The sequence below is a fragment of the Gossypium arboreum genome, chromosome 9 (assembly GCF_025698485.1).
Source record: "Gossypium arboreum isolate Shixiya-1 chromosome 9, ASM2569848v2, whole genome shotgun sequence".
NCBI classification, from domain to species: domain Eukaryota; kingdom Viridiplantae; phylum Streptophyta; class Magnoliopsida; order Malvales; family Malvaceae; genus Gossypium; species Gossypium arboreum.
Window position 1 is genome coordinate 3,779,313 of NC_069078.1, and position 22,334 is coordinate 3,801,646.

At 36.2% G+C, this 22,334-nt stretch overlaps 3 protein-coding genes across 6 annotated transcripts; 2 read left to right on the top strand and 1 right to left on the bottom strand.

Annotated features, from left to right (window-relative positions):
- Positions 1 to 743: 743 nt before the first annotated feature.
- On the top strand, positions 744 to 6,430 carry LOC108454626 (protease Do-like 8, chloroplastic). Its single transcript, XM_017753151.2, has 13 exons — positions 744 to 1,116; positions 1,687 to 1,817; positions 2,746 to 2,828; positions 2,949 to 3,047; positions 3,210 to 3,276; positions 3,564 to 3,639; positions 3,752 to 3,818; positions 4,494 to 4,711; positions 4,824 to 4,891; positions 5,244 to 5,323; positions 5,580 to 5,666; positions 5,797 to 5,904; positions 6,181 to 6,430. The coding sequence occupies exons 1-13, from the start codon at positions 959 to 961 to the stop codon at positions 6,307 to 6,309; spliced, it is 1,371 nt and encodes a 456-aa protein (XP_017608640.1). The 5' UTR covers positions 744 to 958; the 3' UTR covers positions 6,310 to 6,430.
- Positions 6,431 to 7,756: 1,326 nt separating this feature from the next.
- Positions 7,757 to 12,331, top strand: LOC108456684 (DExH-box ATP-dependent RNA helicase DExH18, mitochondrial). 4 transcript variants are annotated; one of them, XM_053018772.1, is made up of 5 exons: positions 7,757 to 10,628; positions 10,988 to 11,053; positions 11,346 to 11,442; positions 11,569 to 11,598; positions 12,083 to 12,331. In XM_053018772.1, exons 1-2 carry the CDS (start codon positions 8,152 to 8,154, stop codon positions 11,040 to 11,042), a joined length of 2,532 nt encoding a protein of 843 aa, XP_052874732.1. In that variant the 5' UTR covers positions 7,757 to 8,151; the 3' UTR covers positions 11,043 to 11,053; positions 11,346 to 11,442; positions 11,569 to 11,598; positions 12,083 to 12,331. The 4 variants fall into 4 exon arrangements, with proteins under 4 accessions (XP_052874732.1, XP_052874730.1, XP_052874733.1 ...); XM_053018770.1 differs by having other exon boundaries at positions 11,569 to 12,331; XM_053018773.1 differs by lacking the exon at positions 11,569 to 11,598.
- Positions 12,332 to 13,278: 947 nt separating this feature from the next.
- LOC108456685 (uncharacterized) lies at positions 13,279 to 21,278 on the bottom strand. Its single transcript, XM_053018769.1, has 4 exons — positions 17,611 to 21,278; positions 17,163 to 17,434; positions 16,232 to 16,825; positions 13,279 to 16,039 (listed from the first exon to the last, which is right to left on the bottom strand). The coding sequence occupies exons 1-4, from the start codon at positions 20,998 to 21,000 to the stop codon at positions 13,609 to 13,611; spliced, it is 6,687 nt and encodes a 2,228-aa protein (XP_052874729.1). The 5' UTR covers positions 21,001 to 21,278; the 3' UTR covers positions 13,279 to 13,608.
- Positions 21,279 to 22,334: the final 1,056 nt, after the last annotated feature.

Here is a 22,334-nt window from a genome sequence, read left to right on the forward strand (position 1 = left end):
GGATATTTTAGTCTTTTACATAAAAAAACTAATAAGCCTTTTCGTAATAAAAATAATTGATATTGTTTGAGGATATTTTAAAGTAATATTAGTGGATGGTATTTTAGTCTTTTCACTTTATAAAAAACCAAATAAATTATGAGAATACCCTTCCATAATAAAAATTAATCTTTTCACTGTAAATAAATCAATAAAAATATGCATACGATGAGATTAGAACACATGTCAATTGCATTAGTAAAACCTTTAATTTAAAACTCAACTAAATATTTATTTTGATATTTTATACATTTTAATTTTATTATGCACATTTTATTACCTTCTTCCGTTCTTATTAATTAGTTTCAAACAATACGATTCATTGTTTATTGTCTGTTCTTTTGATTTCCTTTTAATCTAATTTGTTAATTTTAATAATATACTGAATTTTATGTGTTATTAAACATTAATTTTAAATCATATGTTTAATTATTTATTGGATACTATTTTTAAAAATACATTTATATTTCGAATTTATGAGTTACACACATACTAAGTGTTATAGGATTTCCAGTGTGTATTAAACACAAATAAAGAACTGTTTCAAATAAATTAACAGGTGAAACAAAAATATTGTTCGGACAAAAATGCAGTTCCAAATGTAGAAACTGGAATTCATCACAGAGGGATTAAATTCGTAAAAAATGAAAAATACAAGAACCCTTTATAAAATTTGACCTAATGCATATTGTCGAAAGTAGAGGATATTTTTTGAAATTGGAACATAAATGTGGTTCTTTTAATTAAGTAATTCCATATCTGAAAAAAACAGACGAAAAATAGTAGATTATCATCATCTACTCAAACTCCATTTATACTGCAACTTAGCTTCAAAGACGACCCCAAAACAAAATATTTATTTTATTTTTTACTCAAAAATTTCTGCAACTCATCTTAGTTCACAGTTAACCCAAAAAAAATGCAAGTTTTGGTCTGCAGCAATTCGTGCTCATTAAACCTTAATAGCAACAACGTTAAGAGTCACTTGCTCATGGGTCGTCGCGAACTCTTGTCTACTTTATGTTCCACTGGTTCCCATAAAGAAATCGTTTCTCACAAACCCATTTCCATTTTAAGGTTGGTTTTCGCTTTCCTTCACTATTTTCTGCTAATTTTCTTTTATACCCATTTAGCTTTCAAGTTCTCTTTGCTTGGTGAAATTAATAAATTTCAGTTTTTTACCGCTTCTAATTACTTTTTCTTTGGTTCAATTTAATTCGAGTGTGATTTGTTTTTCTAGTATTTGTAGGAGTATTTGTGCTTGTGTTTTAATGTGTATGCATGTATATTCATGTATGGATTTATGTACAGAAGCACCATTACAATGTGGTTTATGTATCAATGTAAGCATCCGTATATATGTGAATGTACATGAGTATGTGGTCATTTATGTGTGTGAGCATTTTCAGCTGTCACTGTATGTGGATACTCAATTACTCCTGTATGTAATACATGTTCATGTATATACTTAGCTATGAATATTGATCTGTTTTTTTCTTTTACTGAAAATCCAATGCTAAAGGCTAAGATTGGTAATTTGTATACTTGTCATTGCTGTTACAGAAATTGATTCCAACATACATTTTTATTTTGTGCTGTTTTTTTAGTTGTTCATTGTTTTAAATATTGCTTTATTGATGCTTTTAGGATGATTAGTGAACGAATGGCCGATTTTGGTGAGGTAATAATAGGTAAAAGTATACCCTTTGCGACAAGGAGGGTACTTCTTGCTGGTCTTTTTGCCTGTTGGACTTTTCATCCTTCAAGGTACTTATCAGGTGTGCACATTTCAGCTCCAATTTGCCCTTAGCTGCTTTAAGAACTTAATTCATATGAACCGCTTCTGTTGGCTGCTGAAATATTGAAATCTTCCCTGCTTTATTGATAATTTTGTTTAGCGAGTACATTGTCATTCAAAACTAAGCTTACTTATGTAAATGACTTGAAATCTGGTGTCACCTATTTTAATTTACTTTCATTAAAATTTGTAGCTGTAGTGAACTTGCAGCCACTTTTAGGGTGTGCTTGGTTGAGTGGAAAAGTGGAGGATGGAAAGAGAAAGTGGAAAATTGGAAAAAAAAAAAGGGTGTGCTAGATAGGGAAGAAAAATGAAAAGAAAGAAAATAAGAGAGATGAACTTTGTAGAGGGTTCTTTGGTAGAGAGAGGAACGGTTGCAACAAGCAATCAAAGCGTACCAAGAGAAGGTGGAGAGGAAGACTAGGGTAGAACCTATAATTCATCGAGCGTGGCGACAGTAGGTGGTTTGTAAAGTGCAGAAAAGGGAAGTGTGGCTTAGAATAAAATTGAGCGAAGGAATAAGTTGAGAAAGTTTTAAAGAGAGTTTTTGAGAGTCAACATGCCAAAAGTTCCATTTTTTCCCTCTCATTTTTCAACACTACCAAGTTATGAATGGAAAGAAAATTAGTTTTTTTCTTTTAATTTTTCTATCTTTCCTACCAAGCATACCAATGGAAAAAAAATATACTTTTTCTATCTTTATATTTTTCTACTCCAATTTTCTTTTCATTCTACCAAGAAAAGCCTTATTGTTTGAAAAGGAGCCAAAAAAAGTAATAAATGGAAGTCATGCTGTTGGAAGGATGTGGTGTGAGTGGCCTTCAAGTTTAATGTTATTCCTTCCTTCTTGCTATCTCTGTTCTTTTAGCAATTTGCTTTTGATAACGGGATACATTGTGGATGTGCAGCTCAAGCATTGGGGGATCCCTCAGTGACAGTTGAAGATGTAACTCCTCCAGTTCTCCCTTCTGGAGTGCTCTTCCCTTCTGAGGTTCATTTTCAATGAATGATTTTGTTGTGCTCGCTTTGGAATTCAGTGATAGTTTATAGTTCTGGGCTCTTCTGTAGTGGTAGTTACCATGTGTTAAATATATACATGTCATTTTGGCAGGAAAGAACCGTCCAACTCTTTGAAAGGAATACATATTCTGTTGTCAACATTTTTGATGTAACATTGCGCCCTCAACTTAATGTAACTGGTGCTGTTGAGGTATATTTCTGATTCTCTTATTCACTGAAGCATGCTTATGACAAAGATGGCTCATAATCTCCCCCTTGTTCTCTCTCATGCATAAGTATTTTACCAAATTAACATAAAATGCCCTCTCGTTTATGAACTCATCCATGGGTGCTACACTATGTTTACTGGCAGATTCCCGAAGGAAACGGTTCGGGCGTTGTCTGGGATGAACAGGGACATATTGTGACAAATTATCATGGTAAGAGCTAATACATGAACACAAAGAACTGTATATTGATCAAGGACATCAACTGTTCCAGTAGACTATCTGTTTTCCGTATCAATTATCTGCTTTGATGAGTGCTGATACACAATTATATAAGGAATCTCCTTTGTTTGAGAATCCTAGTTGATGCCTAACTGAAGCATCGACCTATGTAATGTTAATCTGTCATCAGTGTCAGTTATATCTGATTAAGATTCTTCCTTTACATTTTTATTCTTTTGTTTTCTTTTCCAGGTTAACCATTCTGTCTGCATGTTCAGTGATAGGTAATTCCCTCTCGAGAAATCCAAGTCCAGGGCAAGTTGTTGCACGAGTTAATATCCTAGCATCAGATGGGTGAGATTTTAGTGCCCTTAGCCTTTGCTGGTAAACTGAGCTGTAATATCTCGTATTAACTTTTTGACTGCTCCAGCTGAATCTCTCTAACTGTTTAACTGCTGTTTGGAAGGGTGCAAAAGAATTTTGAGGGGAAGTTGATTGGTGCAGATCGCAGTAAAGACCTTGCTGTTTTAAAGGTATATTTTCTTTTTACCTTCCTTTAAAGTACTGTCTATACTGCCTTGATGATTGGTCCGATTTGCAAGCTACACCAATATATCTACCTTTTTGATAGACATCGCCTTCAAACTTAAAATTCATCATCAACAGTCTATACAGGTAGACCATTGATTTTGGTTTAATAGAATTTATATTACACCAAACTAATTAAAAAAATGACTTATGAACCATTTTTTTACACATATATAAGCTGAGCTCACATAGTTGCTCTTCAATTTAAGAACTAGTATACTCTTGCAAGGGAAGGTATGTTGATCTATTCTATATCCGAGCTTCAGTTGTTTACTGATGAGTGTTTAATGGCATATAGCTTGATTAAATTATCCTTCCAGTCAATGCTGTTGTTGTAGTGCATTATGTTAATTCGACTCTTCATTTTTCTTAAAGTATTCATATCCAATGCATACCCAGACATAGGTATGGGGATATGATCTTTGATCTTTCAAAGACTCTCCAACTACAAGAAAATCTTAAAAAGAAAAAGAAGGAAAATTGAACGTACTTGTGTCTGATACAGGCCCATATCTGACACTCAAACCCAAGTGCAAGTAACATAGACTGTGCATATACTTTATAATATGCTAGTTTGCTGAAAGATTATGAGCAACTGATGCTGATCTCAACATTGCTAGGTAGAAGCCTCTGAAGATTTGTTGAGGCCAATTAAGGTTGGGCAGTCTTCTTACCTAAGAGTAGGACAACAATGTTTGGCAATTGGAAATCCATTTGGTTTTGATCATACCCTCACTGTTGGAGTTATTAGTGGATTGAATAGAGACATTTTTAGTCAAACTGGAGTGACGATCGGGGGTGGAATTCAAACAGATGCAGCCATCAATCCGGGAAACAGGTTCTCCGAATGATTTGTCTAATCTTCTGTATCTGTCTCGAAACTTTAAAGTTAATGTCTTTGAACAAGTTTTTTACTGCTGCTACTTCTTGGCTTTCTTTGTTTGTTGTAGTGGAGGTCCTCTGTTAGATTCGAAAGGGAATCTGATTGGAATTAATACGGCTATATTCACACAGACAGGTTATTTTACTCTTTTTGCCGTAATCTTAAACAAAAGATTTTTCTATATTGATGAGAAGATATTTCAGAGTTAGATGTTTCCTTGGCCAAAGAATAATAATAGTTATGAGAGCTAACAGCTTCCTATGTAATGCCTTCTTATGTTTGCTCTGACATTTCATTTTTCATGAAGTACCAGTGTCCGCACTTGTGTTTAACATGTATCCAGACAGTGCTCTGGGGATGATGATCGTCCAAATATATGGAAAAACTTATAACAAATTTAACATACCTGTGTCAGACATATATCCATACTGTCACACCTGAGTCCAAGTAAAATAGATGCATTCTGATTTCGTTATTTGCATTTCAGGTACATCAGCTGGTGTAGGATTTGCTATCCCGTCATCCACTGTGCTCAAGATTGTACCTCAGCTGATCAAATTTGGCAAAGTAAGTTTCATTACTGGTAAAATTCTTGGTCTCCGCTTTTTTCTGATCTGTGCTAATCCCATTTCACCTTGCCTCAATAAAGGCCTTTTACTTTTCATCTTCTCTGCATTTTAACAATCACTCAACTTGTAATTCTGCAATATTTGGGGCTAAATGATGGTTGTTATAAGAGTTTGGCAGATGAACAATTTTAACATATTGTTACCCTGAATGAACTAGCTTAGTTCTTCAAATCTCATTGTTGGTCCACTTTCAGGCCGTTCGACCAGGTTTGAACATCGAAATTGCTCCCGACCTGATTGCTAATCAACTTAATGTTCGAAAAGGGGCCCTTATCCTTCAGGTATTCCCAATTTAGTTTCAACTTTTAAAGGTGCACCCATATGTTCAGCCACTTTGAGATTTTATACTGTTTATAGGATGTTGCTTGTAGAATATTTACAAGTTTCTTACATTTAGAACACGTTTCTTAGGTTCCCAGTAACGGTTTAGCAGCCAAGGCAGGGCTACTCCCGACCACCAGGGGTTTTGCTGGTAATCTTATACTTGGGGATATCATTCTTGCAGTTGACAACAAACTGGTGAGTTTTCTCTCAAGGTTTCACCCTTCTAGTTATCTCGATTAAACATGGTTCTTGTAAATTAAATCATGAATTAAGCTAAAATTTTGTTTTGTTAAAAGTGAGATAGTGTTCTAGCTCAAATCATTTGGCTTCTTGTTTTTGTTCTTCCATGTAGATATTTGATATCAACTTCATCGTTCTTGATGGCTTTGAATAAAATGCTTTCTGCATTGAACGATTCAATGCTGTTATTAACATGACATTCATATTTTAAAACACTTGTCTCATCATCAGGTTAAAAACAAAGCAGAGTTAAACAAAGCATTGGATGAATACAATGTGGGGGATAAGGTAATGTTAAAGATCCAAAGGGGCAGTGAGAATATGGAGCTGCAAGTGATTTTGGAAGAAGTAAGTTCATAATAGGGTCCTCAAATTCATCTATTAGGGTTATTAAGATGTACAAAAATCCCATGATGAATCTTGAAACTATTACAGTTTGCCCATTTTCCATATTTTATGAAAGATAATATACTTGTGAAAATATATAGCAAGAGGTACTCGCATATTACCAGTTCACGTCTTTCATTGTGTTTTCCATGTTTATGGTTAGCAATATTATTTTGAAATTAAAGTAAACTGCCCATTAGCTATGCTAGAGATAACCTCAGACTTATTTAACTTCATGAAATCAAGCTCATTGTGGTCTAGCTTGGAACTTCAAAATCATCTCAACAAAGATGTGTGGAGTAGTCTCATCTCACCAGGAACATGATAAGTTGGTTTGGAAATTTGCAAAACCCAGCCATTTACTCTCTCCATTCTTATACTACTTATACCACTAAAAAAAGGCAATTAGTCAAGCATCCATCGGTAGAAGTATCACAAAATCCTCCTAGAATCTGCAAATTATCCCTGTACATTAGATGAGTGAGCAAAACAATTCATTCATTAAAATTTGGTGTTTTATATACAAGGTATAACAACAAATTTAGTCTTCAACCTTTACATATTTATTCAATTTGACTTCTACTCTTTCATGGAAAATAAATTAGAAATTTTTGAAACTAATAACGTTAAAAGGCCAAAAGGCTTTAGTAACAAATTAAAAAATTCAATTAAATCATTTTAAAATTTAATAATTATTAAAAGTCATAAAAAATATAAACAACATTGACTCAATAAAAGAGTGGAGGTCAATTTTAAAAAAATGTTATAACTATTAGATTTTAATGGGTCAATATTGTTGTCTTTTAATAAAAATATTTATAATTTTAAAATTTTTATAACTTCTTTTATAAACTTTATGATTTTTAATAATAATTCATTTTAAAAGGACTTAATTGATTTTTAAAACTTTGTTATTAAGTCCCTTTAGCCTTATTAGTTTCAAAAAATTCAATTTACTTCAATAAAAGACTAGGGTTGAATTGAATAAATGTATAAAAGTTGAGGGCTAAATTTATTATTATACCATATATATATATATATATATATATATATATATAAACACCAAATTTTAACATACGAAGCTGTTTACTCACTCATTTAATATTCAGGGACTAATTTACTCATTTTTCAATAGATAAATTAAAATGCAATCTAAAATGTAGTATAAAATTGTGGTGCTTTTCTTGATTATGTCACACATAGTGAAAGAAAAATTATATATAAAAATATATTTATTAAGGAATTACTTCTTGTATATATATATAATTTCACTAATCTTGTATTATGATCTTGGACATATTTTTATTTTAAGCAGTTACTATTATTTTTGGATTTTCTAGCTATAAAAAATTTAATAATATTTATTATTTTTAAAATAAATATAAAAGAAAAAGAAAAAGAAAAAAGAAAACATGTGGGCTTTCATTTGACTACCCAAAAAATTGGGCTAATGAAGAGGCAAGAACGCTCGGTAAACTTCGAGTCTCCAGACTCAAATCCGACCGAGTCCTAGTATCCGAGTTCCATACTTTCTCTGTAATTACTCCAATCTAAACCGACTCTGGGTTTAGGGTTTTGGTGGCTTAACTCTCTCCACTACTTTCCCTCCATTTCCTCTCTGTCTTTCTTATTATCTGTCTCTCAATCCTCTTGAGGTAAGGTCCATTGAAAATCCCCTTTTTTGGCCTTAATCTCCTTTTTTTCACCAAATTTAACACCTTTAGCTTATTGCAATTTCAAAAGTTCATTGCTTTAAGCAGGAAAAAAAGGGGGAAATAAAATTGTTGGGTTTCTACTCTTTTATGCGGGTATTAAATGGGAAGAGGATTAGCAACGTTTCTGTTTAGAATCTATACTTCTAAGAAAAATGTTTCTAGAGTTAAGTTTATGTCATCAAATCGATATATTCATTCTTTTAGACAATTTGAAAACTGGGTTTTGGATAAAGACCCTCCGTGTTTCCATGTGCCTCGAAGTGAGTTTTCGACTAGCTTGGTTGGTTTAGTTGGTAAATTTAGAAACTATGGAGATGCTAATGTGAGACCTTTTTCCTCTGTTGTTAAAAATGGGGGTGATGATGGTGGGGAGGATAATGGAATGCATGATTCAGAAATGGAAAAAAATGAGCACGGTAAGCATATTTTGGATTTTGTGAAACTTGTCGACTTTGATGGTGAAAATGAGAATAAGGTTGAGGATGATGTTGATGGTTTGAATGAGAATGGTATATATGGTTCAAAAGATGTTGAGTTGGAACATGGAGATGATAAAGAGAATAAGGGTATTGTGGATTTTATCAGAGCTAATGATTTTGATAGTGTCCATGAGAATTCAGATGAGGATGGCATTGACGGTTCTAAGGAGGATGGAATTGATGGAACTGTGAACCGTAAGCAAGTCGGCTTTCGAAATCCTGTGGAATTGTATCAGGAACTTCGTGGTAATGAAAACCCTGTGAAGCTGTGCAGAGAAGATTGGGAGATCTTACAGCAAGTTTTCAGCTATTTCTGTAGGTCAGGGTGGGCAGCCAATCAGTCACTTGCTATTTATATTGGCAGGTCATTTTTCCCTACTGCTGCTCATAAGTTCCGTAGCTTTTTCTTTAAGAATTGTTCTGCTGATGTTACTGAACATTTGGTATCACTTGGTCCATCTAATGCTGCTGTTAAGTTTCTTTTCCCTATATTTGTGGAGTTCTGTATTGAAGAGTTTCCTGATGAGATCAAGCAGTTTCGAAGTATGATTCAATCAGCAGATCTTACAGCACCGCATGCATGGTTTCCCTTTGCACGGGCAATGAAGCGTAAGATCATTTATCACTGTGGTCCAACAAATAGTGGCAAGACTTACAATGCTTTGCAGCGGTTTATGGAAGCAAAGAAGGGTATTTATTGCAGCCCGCTTAGGCTTTTGGCTATGGAAGTTTTTGACAAAGTGAATGCACAAGGAATTTACTGTAGTCTCCACACAGGGCAAGAGAAGAAATATGTCCCGTTTTCGAATCATGTCGCCTGTACTGTGGAAATGGTGTCAACTGAGGAATTATATGATGTTGCTGTTATTGATGAAATCCAGATGATGTCCGACCCGTATAGAGGTCATGCATGGACGCGCGCATTGCTCGGATTGAAAGCTGATGAGATACATTTGTGTGGGGATCCAACAGTTCTCAATATTGTTAGAAAAATCTGTTCAGATACTGGAGATGAGTTGAATGAACATCATTATGACAGGTTCAAACCCTTAGTGGTTGAGGCCAAGACACTGTTGGGAGACCTTCAAAATGTTCGCTCGGGTGACTGTGTTGTTGCTTTCTCAAGGAGAGAAATATTCGAGGTGAAAATGGCTATTGAGAAACACACAAGTCACCGCTGCTGTGTTATTTATGGTGCGTTACCGCCAGAGACTCGCAGGCAGCAAGCTAACTTGTTTAATGATCAAGATAATGAATTTGATGTGCTTGTTGCCAGTGATGCTGTGGGGATGGGATTGAATCTTAACATTAGGAGAGTTGTCTTTTATAGTCTTTCAAAGTACAATGGTGACAAGATTGTTCCTGTTCCGGCATCTCAGGTTAAGCAAATTGCTGGAAGAGCTGGTCGTAGAGGAAGCCGTTACCCAGATGGACTTACGACAACCTTGCATTTAAATGATCTTGATTATCTAATTGAGTGTTTAAAGCAACCCTTTGAAGAAGTTAAGAAAGTGGGTCTCTTTCCATTCTTCGAGCAGGTTGAATTGTTTGCTGGGCAATTCCCTAATGTTACTTTCTGCAAGTTGCTTGAAAAATTTGGTGAAAATTGCCGTTTGGATGGATTGTACTTTTTGTGTCGACATGATCATATTAAGAAGGTAGCAAATATGTTGGAAAAGGTTCAGGGATTATCTTTGGAAGACCGGTTCAACTTTTGTTTTGCTCCGGTCAATATTAGAGACCCGAAAGCAATGTACCATCTCCTTAGGTTTGCTTCAGCTTACAGTCAAAATGTCCCGGTTAGCATAGCGATGGGTATGCCAAAAGGTTCCGCTAAAAATGATGCAGAACTTCTGGATCTTGAGACAAAACACCAAGTTTTATCTATGTATCTGTGGCTATCTTACCACTTCAGGGAGGAAACCTTTCCTTATGTGAAAAAAGCAGAAGAAATGGCTATTGATGTTGCTGACTTGTTGGGCAAGTCTCTTGTCAATGCATGTTGGAAACCAGAATCGAGACAGCGAAAGAAATCTAATCCTGAAAAGAAGGAAGAAGGATACCAGAGACCAAGGTCACTTATCAAGTTACATGATAAGTAAGTTTCTTGCAATTATAATAACCATATAAGATTATTCCACCATTAGAATTCGGCATGTGATCCAGTTTTAACTGTACTCTGTTTCTTATTTACTTTATGCTGTTGCATTCAGCTAAATGTAAAGTGTGTTGTGAAGGATGGATATCATGATAGTTGAATTATATTAGAACATTTAATTGTTTTCTTATTAGGATTTATCCCTGGTTGATTCATTGTTGTTTAATTTTCCCTGTTCGGAAATGCTGTCCCCCTCCCCCCCCCTTTCTTTTTGTTCTCGGGTGGGGGGATCTCATACTATCTATATGTTTTACCATATGGTTAACCCCCAAGCTAACAATTCGGTGTTCTCACTGCAGGAAAAGGGCAGATAAATCCATGCCAGTAGACAATTCATCAAAAGTAGCAGCATAATCATATTCTAGGTACTTAATATGGTGTAAAACCACTCAAACTTCCCTGGACTCAGGGAATATCTCCATTGTTTTGCAAGATGTTTGAGTATGAAATTTGATGACAAACAAGGAGATCGGATGGTGTAATGTGTACTCACATTGTAGTTTGTATCTTGGTTGCAACGAAATCAATTTCGTTTGTTCGGGAGTTTATGTTTATTCATCATTCGTGTTAAACTCCGTATTTATCACTTATTACCACACAAACTCCTATTCATAATAATATGTAGGCGTATTGCCCTTTTTCCTTCTCTTTTTGCAGTGAATCTTAAATCTGCGGTAAAATTGATCACTTTATGGATCAAAAGGTGCCAGACTCTTCTTTTTCATTGCAATATGGAGTACTTCGAACTTTGAAGGTATGCTTATTATTTGCTTCTGCTTACTTGGAGCTCTGATAGCCGGTTGCATTGCTGCCTTAAATAATTAAAGGCAGTTCATCTCTTCTGAAAAAAATCACATGGATTTTTCATCTGATTTTGCAGGTGAGATTTGGACTTATTTCGCTGAATAAGGTCAAGTTCCACCAGAGTTGTTGTTTTAGTTTGATTTTAGCTGTTAAAAGTTTTGTAGTGAGCTTCCATAGAGATAGAAACTGTACGAACCATCATATTTTTATTATCAATCAAAATAACATAATGCTTCATTTCAGCATGCTGTATATATATATATTGGTAACAAGACAAGGAGTTTTAAGAGAATGTTAGAACAAATGCTAAAAGTCTCATCCTAAGCTAAAAAGAGTAAAGAGATTCTGAAAGACCATGCGACCAGAAATAAGCTCATACTAAGCTAAAAAATAAACAGATAAGGATACATGACTAATGCTGTAGTTTAACCCCACATTTGTAGATGCCATTGCCCTCTTGTTTGTTCCCTGTATAGCATGATTACACTAAAGTTCACAATCATTCAAGTTCTCGAATCCAATACTGCCATTGCCAGGATTTGTTGCCTTCTTCCATAAACTGTTTTATTTGTTTATCATTCTTCACACAGAATAAAGCTGGGAGCTGAAATCTTTTGGAATCTGATCAGGCTTCTCTCAAAATATGAAGTTTGCAGCTTGTTTTGTTGAGAAAAGGCAGGTACATACTTCTGTGTTAAAATCCTCTTGTTAAGATCCAGCAGCGAATAAGCTGCACCGAAACCAACTTTCCCTAATAAAAGAATGATTTATGCCATGTCATGTAATCTTGATGTAGTGACTTCTTTTTTTGAGCAAAGCAAGTATCAGTAAACTTGAAACCCCTGAGCAACTGAAATAATATCCGTCGGGATGAAAGTTTTTCCCGAAAACAGAGTTTTATTACGATGTATCCATGACCAGAGGGTTGCCAAAATTTCAAGAAAAAATGCTATGACCAGACGAAGAAGTCTGTCCAAATTTATTAGACTGATGTGATCAGGCATAAATCCAAAACTGCTGCCAAACCACATTGCCCTTGAAAAAGAGCAAGAAATGAACGGATGTTCCAAAATTTCATCCATATTATTGCAAAAAGGATATGTGGTATCTTCTAACTCTTTTAGCGATTTCAGTTTTGCAAGGCAGCCCATTGTGACGAAGCTCCAAATGAAAAGAATAATCTTATAAGGAACCTTTCTTGACCATAAGAAAAACCAAAAAAAAAATAAATAAATAAATAAACTTTCCTATCGAAAATGCACAAGGGAGGTATTAAAACTGCTCTTGGAACTTTGTATCCCATTTTAGCTGTATAATCGTCAGATTTACTAAATTTCCATATCAACTTCTCTTAAGAAGTGCTAAAAGCAAGTCCTCTAGATCAAAGTACATCTATACTGTCATGGATAAAAAACTTGTATGCATTTAAGAAAAAAACTTGAAGACCTAGCTTCAGACATTCTATTCGCAGGAATTACATCCTTGAAAAAGGTATTTCCATTCAAAATGGAAAGGTTCTTTAACATTACCGACCTGCTAGTCAAGGCCCTCTAAAATCAAATCTCTACCTTTGAAAAGACAGAATGCTGTTATATTGAATTCTAAGCCTTTCATGGTCTAATTTCATGAGTTCCCATTAAAGAATATAACAGTCGGTTATTTTCAGTGTATATGATCTTTTAGTATATTTAATTTCCCATTCGCAATGAGTTTTGTCATATCATCATTATGTCATGTCAACATTTTATGCAAAAATAAAATACGAGTTCACAAAACAAAAACGACAAACCAGTAAATCAACCTGCAGGCTGTTCGAGTAGACAAAATCTTGCTATCCGACCGGTGTCCAAATATATACATGCAGTGGCTTAAAATTGTCAACCACAACAAAGAAGAGTTATCACAATCAGAAAGGGTAAAATAGAACTTAAGATATTCTCGTAGTGGATTTTAAGACATTAAGCTTTTCATGTAGCAGTTCTACCTAGTATGCTATAATCAATGATGGGGGAAATTCTACCTAGTATGCTATAATCAATAATGGGGGAATTTTTTTGTTTTAACTTCCCAGAAAAGTACTTAAGACTAGTTCAATCACTATTTTACCAGTAGAATCCTACCTAAGAAGAAAGAAACGATCAAAATTGTCCCAGATACCGTCTCCAAACCTGGCGTTTATGCAGTTGGTAGTTGCTCCGAACTTGTTGTCATGTAATCTATCTATTAACGAATACAGGCTAGAGATCAATGGATTCCAAAGAAATGGATTGATGGCTTTCCCTAACTCGGACATATCGGATAGTAGATGCATACCATCTATGGTCTCCAAATTGAAAATGAAGTTTGAGACTGCATAAAATCCAAGCAAATTTGCATATAATGGTAAAAATGCATCCTTATGGTTACCTACACCACCTATCCAATCAACTCCGAGTTTTCCGATATGGTCCTTGGCAAATGATACCAACTGCTGGAAAAATCTTGATCTCCAATCAAGTAGATAATTTCTGACCTCTTCATTATCGAACGATTTACCTGCCCATGATTTTGTAATCGGAAGCTTCTCCAAGTGGGAACAACATATTTGACTAATCAACAGCTTCTCTTCATGATGATTATCGATTTCCTTGTCAAAAACCCGTCTCACGAGATCACCTTTGGATATTACATAGTTTCCTGCATCTAGCACCCACCGCAGTAGACAATCAAAGTATACAATCCAGTGGCCAAATATGGAAGAAAGTCGGTCGAAACTCAGTTCAATAACTTTTTCCACCTGTGTTCGAGCCCCACGAGTGTCGGATGTCGTTCCAGAGCTTTTGGGGGAAAGAAACTTCTGGATGTCAGTGGCAGCCCTTTGTCTAATTCCATCATCCTCATCCTCAAGCAGTTTGATACACGTGAACCACATCTCCAGTATTTGATGTGCATATGTACTTGCAGCATCTTGGTGTTTGAAACAAGAGAACGAATTTTTTGAAGAAATTTGCTGGTTGATCACAGAAGAAGCAATTACCTCAGCTTGCTCCAATAAGCCAGAAGCAAACATAGATTCCGCTGCTGCCTTGCGCATATTCACTGGCTCAGATGAAGAACTACGCTCCTTAATTAGATTGACATAAAAGGTAATGCATTCATAGAAGAAAGCTGATCTTTCCATCTGACCTGATTCATTATATCCAGCAGTCTTCTGCCCCTTATCAGTAAGAGTAAAACAACTAAACAGCCTTATAAATTGCCTTACGCATATTGCCAGACAACAAATGAGTATTTCTTGTGTTTTAGCATGTCGAGTGAGCTTGAGCAAGGATATCAGCCTATCCCAAAGCTGTAATACAGAATCACAATCCAAGGCACCAACATAAAGGGTTCCATCACTCTTTTCTTCACTTAATTCCTGAAACTTCAGCAAGTTCCAAGTGAAAATAATCCTCAGAATGTGATACATACACCGATGATTCTTCTCCAGTTCCAAGAGCTTCATCAGTGTAGGCTGAAGGTTAGCTTTTGTCCAGTTCTGTATAATTCTGGTGTCACTGCTGGACAGATAATTTATCTCATTGCCAGGTCTAGACTTGAGGAACTTATGCAGCCACTTCAAAGTTACTAGTCGAACTTCATATGATGAATCTGAGAAGGAGCGAATCAACCTTTCCAGGAATCCAGAATTCTCCACTTCATGGGTTTGAAACAACATTGAATTCAATGGAGATCTTTTTGGAATCTGGAAAACCTCTTCAGCAACTTCATCAGATGGTTGAAATAAACAACTAAAATAAGATGAAGCAGCTTGTTGACGAAGTTCAGCTATTGTTGGATCATAATATTGAAATCCATAAGAAGCTTCTACATCTAAGCACTCTGTGGATAATTCCAAAAGTAGATTTCGGATGGCAAACAAATTTTTGCTCAAATGACATGATTTCGCAACACTAAGCATGTGATCCAGCACTTGCAGGAAAGTGCAATTAAGGAGGGGGCAAGGGCATCTTTTGGGGCTAGCAAACCACGAACACATTGCAAGAACTTTCATCAAGTCACCAAGAATCTGATCTTTCCTCGAGAAATCAGCAAGATTTCTACAATTTACATGGACAAGAGAACCTAATTGCAATAGAAGTCCGTGAATTAAATTATAGGAAACATGGTGAGCTCCATTGGCTAGATATAACGGGATTGATGCAACAGGAGATGCAATTTGATTCTCTGCTTGAGGCAATTCAGAAGCAATATTAAGGAGAACAGTTGGCAATTTCTCGTTAGATACCAGCCCTGTCAGAGCTCGCGATGCAAGAATACGAACTCGCAGATTACTTTGGGTTGAGCACTTCATAATGAAAGGCATAAAAAGGAAAGGATCCAAGTCATCCCCAGTCTCACTTGCAATCGGTGAAGGCTTGAGCCTGGATAAAAGAATCAGCATAGGGCACAAACTTGGATGCACAGCTTTTGCCAGGTTGGATTCAGTTTGTCCCGACAATGCATCACCAAGCAACTCAGTTGCAATTTTCAGTTCATTGAATACAAATGGGTGCAGCAAAGGATACCTTCAAGATAAGATTTAAAAAATAGTTAGTCAAGAAAATGTTGTAGTTTTCATGCACAAATAGCATGTATTTTGCTCATAAAATGCAGTTCCAGCTTCTGATATACATCATTTTAAACTTTATACCAGGCTTACACAGTTATCCATGTAGGAAATACGCAAAATGAAAGAAACAGTAGTTGAGAACATTTACCTGTGGAAAAATTCAAGCCCAGTTAATGCACGTCGAGCAGATTCTCGTTTATGAACATTAAGGAAGCCAATCATCCGGCGTACCAGGGAAGTGTATGCCAGACAAGCACTGTTCCGGATCTCCCAGTATGGTGAAGAGAATGAGCGAATTGAAACAATCAAAGCCTCGGCAGCAAAACCAGAAGTATCAGAAGCAAGATTAGTGTCATTGAAAGCAGCTCTAAGGACATTAAAGGCATGCACTGTTGGAACTACACCTTCATCTCTGATCTTTGAGGTTTTTACAGTCGCGATTGTCTCAGTTACCAGTGTTGAATCAGTCTCTTGGTCAGACTTGGTTGATGAAATCTGGCACGAGACGTTTGTGCAATTGGTTTCAGACGGACTCAACAAAGACCCTTTAGCTACATCTATAAGCCACCTAAGTGCTCGCAGGAGGAGCTTCTTTGGAGCACCTTCTGGTTCTGCAAGGAAAAGAGCAGTGAATGCTGCAGGTATACCAGCACTTCTACGTAGCAAATCATCAACTGTTTGTCCTTTTGCTACTGTTCTATCCATAAGCTGCTCCATCCAAGATTCTGTCAGCTTACAAAGCCTGCAAAAGGAAGGCCCCATTAAATGGATATGCAACATATATTCTTTGAACTCATGAATAACGTTCCAGTATACAACTAGTAAATATCTAATGCAGGTTCTCTGTTAGACAATGCTGAAGTAGTTATGCGAAAAACATTGGAATACTTGAATAAGCATAATGAATTTTTCTCTCTATCCCTCTCTTTTCTATTCCTTTTTTTTTTTTTTTCCAAAAACATAAAGATATAACAAGTAGAATATGCAGATACATAAGTCTTCCCTTCGCCCAAAGTCCCACATGGCAAGATTTGATACTAGTTTAGCAGCTAAAGGCGATGGCAAAGAAGCAAACTTACATTGGGTCATTTGAACAAAGCAGACGATTGCAAAGGGCTGTAAAACCTGCTCTTGTCTTATCAATTGCACCATTATGTTTCATCTTCAAAAGAACTTCCAAGAAATGGTTCCCGATCTTCTCCAATTGTTTTAGATCAAGCATTCCTTCAGATATTGCTGTCACTGAAGCATCAATTGAATCATAGCTGGGGTGTCCAGATTCCATTGAACCTGAACAACTGTAACTTGGCAGAGGTATTTTCCGAATAATAGTCCCCAAAAGAAGACTTAGCTGGAAATAAGAAGAGTTCTACTGTTAGTGCTATGATTCTTATTCATATAAGCCAAGAAATATAGAAATACACAGTTCATATAAATAGTACAAACTCTGTTGCTTTTCCTTCATTTCAGCAAAAAGCAGAAATAACAAGTATTATTTTAAATAGCACAAAAAAACAAGCTTAGTACCTCTTTCATAGCCAGCCAGCAGCCAACCATAACAACCTGATCTGATGGTCTTGCATCCATAACAACCTGATCTGATGGTCTTGCATCCTGAATAGATTTTGTGCATTTGTCTTCTTGTTTGATTGAAGGCAAAGCAGCATCCATTTCATCAGGACCGTCCAGTAAGAAAGCATCAGCATCAACCATATCATCGATATCCTCAGGCAGATACCAAGCATCAGCAGAAACAACCCATAAGGCCATTGAAGTTATTCGCACAACCAGCTCCAAGAGTTTCTCCAGTGCATGTCTCATATCTGAAATACTACACAAGACTGCATCAGAATTCCAATCCAATTCCTCGAAAGTATACCGTAAAGCAAGTAATACACCATGAACAAAACTATTCTTGCATGCTTCAGCGAGATCCTTCTCTCCTTCCTCCACAGCAACATCCAACCAGTGAATAAGCGACTTAACATATTCCATAACAGGATGAATGGCTGGACATTTGTGATAATCCCCATTTAGTGGTGAATTCTGCGAGTGAGAACAAACAACACTAACTGACACTCTGACTCTCCACCCCAGGTCCAGCACATACTTTCTAAATAAGAGCCGCAAGGTTAGAGCACCAGCATCGCTCTCTCTTACACGAGGACTACAAACTAATTTCTTTGCCCATGTAATTACTTTCTGGACCATTTCATCACTCGAAATGCCAGGAAGTGGAGTGGGAAAATGTAGCAATATGCGGAAAGAACTCTCTCGCAGTCTGTCCCAACTATCAATTATGGATCCAACCAAAAGGAAAGTTGATTCAGGTGAAGTAATTCCTACACTGTAGGGATAAAGACAGCTCTCAGGAGACATAGAAGCTGAGCTTTCTTGAGAAGAAGGTAGGACAGGCCAAACATTGATCATTATCTGTATAAGCTCCATTGCCATTATTTTTCTCTTATAAGGAGCAGAAGGATAACAAGAGAAGAACAGAAAACAACTTAACCACCTCATAAAATTAAATAGCTCCTCTGCTCTGCTAACTGTATTATCCTCATTTCCCTGACATAGACACAACTCGCTAATTTCATTGTTCATACGAGGCTGCCAGCTTCCCTGCTTAAATTGCCTCTCCAAGGCTGTACGCACCCGAGAAAAGAACTTCCTAAACAAGCTGCTCCATTTCATCTGAAAACCTGTTGAAGAAGATCTCATGTTCAGCGGCACAGCTTCTCTCATTAGAGATAGTTCCAAACGGGAAGGAAGACTAGACGTCTTGGGACTCAAGAAAAGAAACTCAGCAGCATCTACACGAAGTGACTCATCAATGTGTGTCAATGCTAATACAAGCCACCCAACAAGGATCCTAACTTTTATCCCTTTTATGCAGACAAGTGCAAAGGGATTAAAGCTTTTTGCTTCTACCGTGTCATCCATATTAGATGTCATAGAGTCATCACAGATATCCCCTTCAATCAGAGCAAGTGAACGAGAAACTTTAAGTAAAGAAACTAAAACAGCCACTTTCTGTTCTACTCTTAGTTCCATATTTTTGCAATCAAGATCAGGATATAAGAGGTCATTTTCTGCCTCAGTTGGCCCAATGGAGATACAGGCAAGTAGAGGAAATATACCATCAACATCCACTTCCAGTAAAACTGGAAGAGCATATGTGTTCAAATTTGAACGAAGCTTTGAAATCCCAGAAGCAAGACCATGCAAAAATGGGGGCAAACAATGACCTCTATAAAGTGCATACCCTCTTTCAATACCATAATTACTCCAACACTCATCACGTAAATATTCAAGGAAACACTTCAAGAATGATGTGGCTGCACAGCATACATCATCATCACTGTATGCCTGTACTATTTCAAACAGCAGGTCAGGACTCATATCCAGCATAGTCTTTGCTCCAAACCTCTTGGTCAACAGAGCTAAAGGAACATATCTCCCCTTACAACGTGACCCTAAACGAAGCAGATCTGAAGCAATCTTTTGCAGGAATGTCTTTATTTTCTCACTACCCTCTGCCCCACAAAGAGAGGACTGAATGTCTAAGAAAAGATCAAATATAAGATGAACTTGTTTGACTGTTTGACTTAGAGGATCCTCCAAGTTATTCCATATTATTTTCAGCATTCTGGTTTCCATATCCTCCGGCAATGGGTTGTAATTTTCAGATGCAACTGTAAGGTTTGCCAGCATAGAGGTCTTAATCTGTTGCAAACAAATTTGCATTACAGTTAATGCATGGAAGTTAAAATGGCTATCTGTGGGGTTCTCACAGTAATTACACAGCTCAGGCAAAATCCCATCATACAATATAGTCTTCACAGAACAAGCAACATTTCCATGGGACTCGATATCATTACAAGTTTCCCTATATACAACAAAATGTGTATTTAGAACCATTCTTGGAACAGCAGTAAGAATGCCTCTAATCAAACAAAGTCTATTCAATCCAGAGAGATTACGTATGTCAAGGCAAACATCTCCTTTATAAGGAACTTTGCTAATAACATTGCTAAACGAATCCTCAGTATTAGCGCAAGAACTACTAACAATTTGACCAAATATACCTTCAATGATGAACAAACCAAGCTCTTGATCACGGAGGCAAACTTGAAAAGCAGCAAAAAAACTCACACCAGCCGCCACAAAGCAGTCCCTCGAAAATGCCACTGAATTCAAAAGACTTATCAAAACCCCTAAAGCCATCTCCATTACATTAGAATCATCACCACCCAATTTTTTAAATTTATCTGGGAACTTCTGGAACAAGTAATACATACAAGATAAAGCCTCCTGACACTGCTCCAGAACTATAGGAGAAGGTCTAGCCCACCCTTCAGTCTCCAAAACCACACTTTTTAACCCCAAAACAGCATCCCAACAAACCAAAACAGCACAATCTTGAATCACATCAACTAAGAACCCCAACTTTGGCATCCCCATTACTGATAAAGCCACACGTGACACAGAGAAACGCTTCTTCTTATCACTCATTGTACCATACTCATTACAAAGTAACCTGAAACAGTCAGCAATAACAGGTTGGAAAACATCCTTGGTTTTAGCCAAAACTGACAAAAGGGTCTTATGCAAAGGCGTCGAATTTTCCAAAAAGAAAACTTCCAAGTAAAAGGAAGCTGCCGTTGAAACCAAGCCCTCATTCTTTTCACCTTCTTTTACTAACAGTTCATTGAACGATGAAGCAAGCTTCCTGACATGGTTAACTTGGGAATAAGTAGAGTTCAAAGAGATTAGATGCTGAAGCTCCTTGTAGAAGGTTGGAGCTGATGCTGAAAGAGATGATTGGTTAAAGGAATCTATGAAGGAAGGCGGGAAAACAACGGCGTTATATGTGTAACGGTGGCGATGCTGTATAGCTCTCCACTTGGCTGACATTTTCCTTTTTAGGAATCGGGGGTTTTGGGGTGCGTTAAATTCAGGGTCTTTTTTGTCTCTTGGGAGACAAAGGAGAAGCAAAGAGAAAGGTAGAAGTGGCGGCTTTGGTTTAGGGGAGTTTTTTAAGTTTAAAACTGGTTTTTATTACAGGGTACGAAGTAGGGTTAAAGCTGGAGAGGTTGGTTGAAGAAGAAAGATAGATCCGGGTTTCTTAATGGGCCTATAGTGAGAACCCAAGATTTTTGTTTCTGGTTTTTGGAAGTGTCCAAGGGACGGGAGGATGCTGGATAGGGTTAATTACGGCTCCAAGAAGAAACAGTGGTCCAAATTTCTCATTGGGCCTACTTTTTTGGAGTTTCAAGATTCTTTGCCCCTAATTTTTCTAATCTAATTTTTAGTTTCCACAATTTAATGTTTTGAAAACCGAATCGACTGTAGTATTTAAAAAAAAAATGCATCTTTACCCATCTAATATGTTGGTGGAGTTGAGATAAAATTAGTTATATTTATGTCACTTTTTAAAAAAAATTTAACGAATTAATCTCCTTTTAAGATTATTTAGGTAAATAGGTCGTTTTCACTAACTTTTTATTTTATTTTTAATTCATGTTTTAATTGATAATTTCTTTATATATACACAAAATAATAAATATTGAACTATATAATGAATATATATTAAATATATTTCATTTTAAAAACATTAATTATTTTTTATATTTTTCCTTATATATAATGTTAAATATTTTTTCTACATTGTGGGCATGGTAAAATCTAATATTATAAAATTAAATAATTATTTTAGCTGTGAAATATTTCAAATATCATTATGGTTACTTATATTGTGAGTAAGGTAAATTCTAATATTATAAAATTAAATAATTATTTTCAATGTCATTATTTTTAGAGTAAACTACAATAATAATCAATTATGTTATCGGTTTATGACAATTTAATCACCGTGTTGTTATTTACCATTAAAAATGTAACGAAAATTACACACATGTCTTTTTTTTTATCTTTCCCCTTTTTCTTTTTTTTTCTTCATTTTCTTTTTTCCCTATTTTCTCAACAACCCAAATGCTTCCCCTTTTTTATTTTTTCTCTAACCCATGTACCATCTCTTTAAACTAAAACCAAACCCAGAATCCAGCCAACTTCGGTGTCGGGTCGCTAGCTGTCACCACCTATGATACATATCCATAGGCCCGACTAGTCTGGAAATTTCGCATCACCCACGTCGTGCGGGTGCGCCCCAACCCCATCAAGTTTGGACCTGCACCACCTGCACGCGAGGCAAGGTTTCAAGCTTAGTCATTCAATTACCCTTTAAGAGA

Coding starts and splice junctions, on each gene's coding strand:
- LOC108456685 (XM_053018769.1), bottom strand. CDS start 21,000: ATGTCAGCCAAGTGGAGAGCTATACAGCATCGCCACCGTTACACATAT. Junction 17,435..17,610: donor GCTGGCTGGCTATGAAAGAG/GTACTAAGCTTG, acceptor TCTTATTTCCAG/CTAAGTCTTCTTTTGGGGAC. Junction 16,040..16,231: donor GGGCTTGAATTTTTCCACAG/GTAAATGTTCTC, acceptor CTTATCTTGAAG/GTATCCTTTGCTGCACCCAT.
- LOC108456684 (XM_053018770.1), top strand. CDS start 8,152: ATGGGAAGAGGATTAGCAACGTTTCTGTTTAGAATCTATACTTCTAAG. Junction 10,629..10,987: donor CTTATCAAGTTACATGATAA/GTAAGTTTCTTG, acceptor TTCTCACTGCAG/GAAAAGGGCAGATAAATCCA.
- LOC108454626 (XM_017753151.2), top strand. CDS start 959: ATGCAAGTTTTGGTCTGCAGCAATTCGTGCTCATTAAACCTTAATAGC. Junction 3,048..3,209: donor ATGTAACTGGTGCTGTTGAG/GTATATTTCTGA, acceptor GTTTACTGGCAG/ATTCCCGAAGGAAACGGTTC. Junction 4,712..4,823: donor GCCATCAATCCGGGAAACAG/GTTCTCCGAATG, acceptor TGTTTGTTGTAG/TGGAGGTCCTCTGTTAGATT.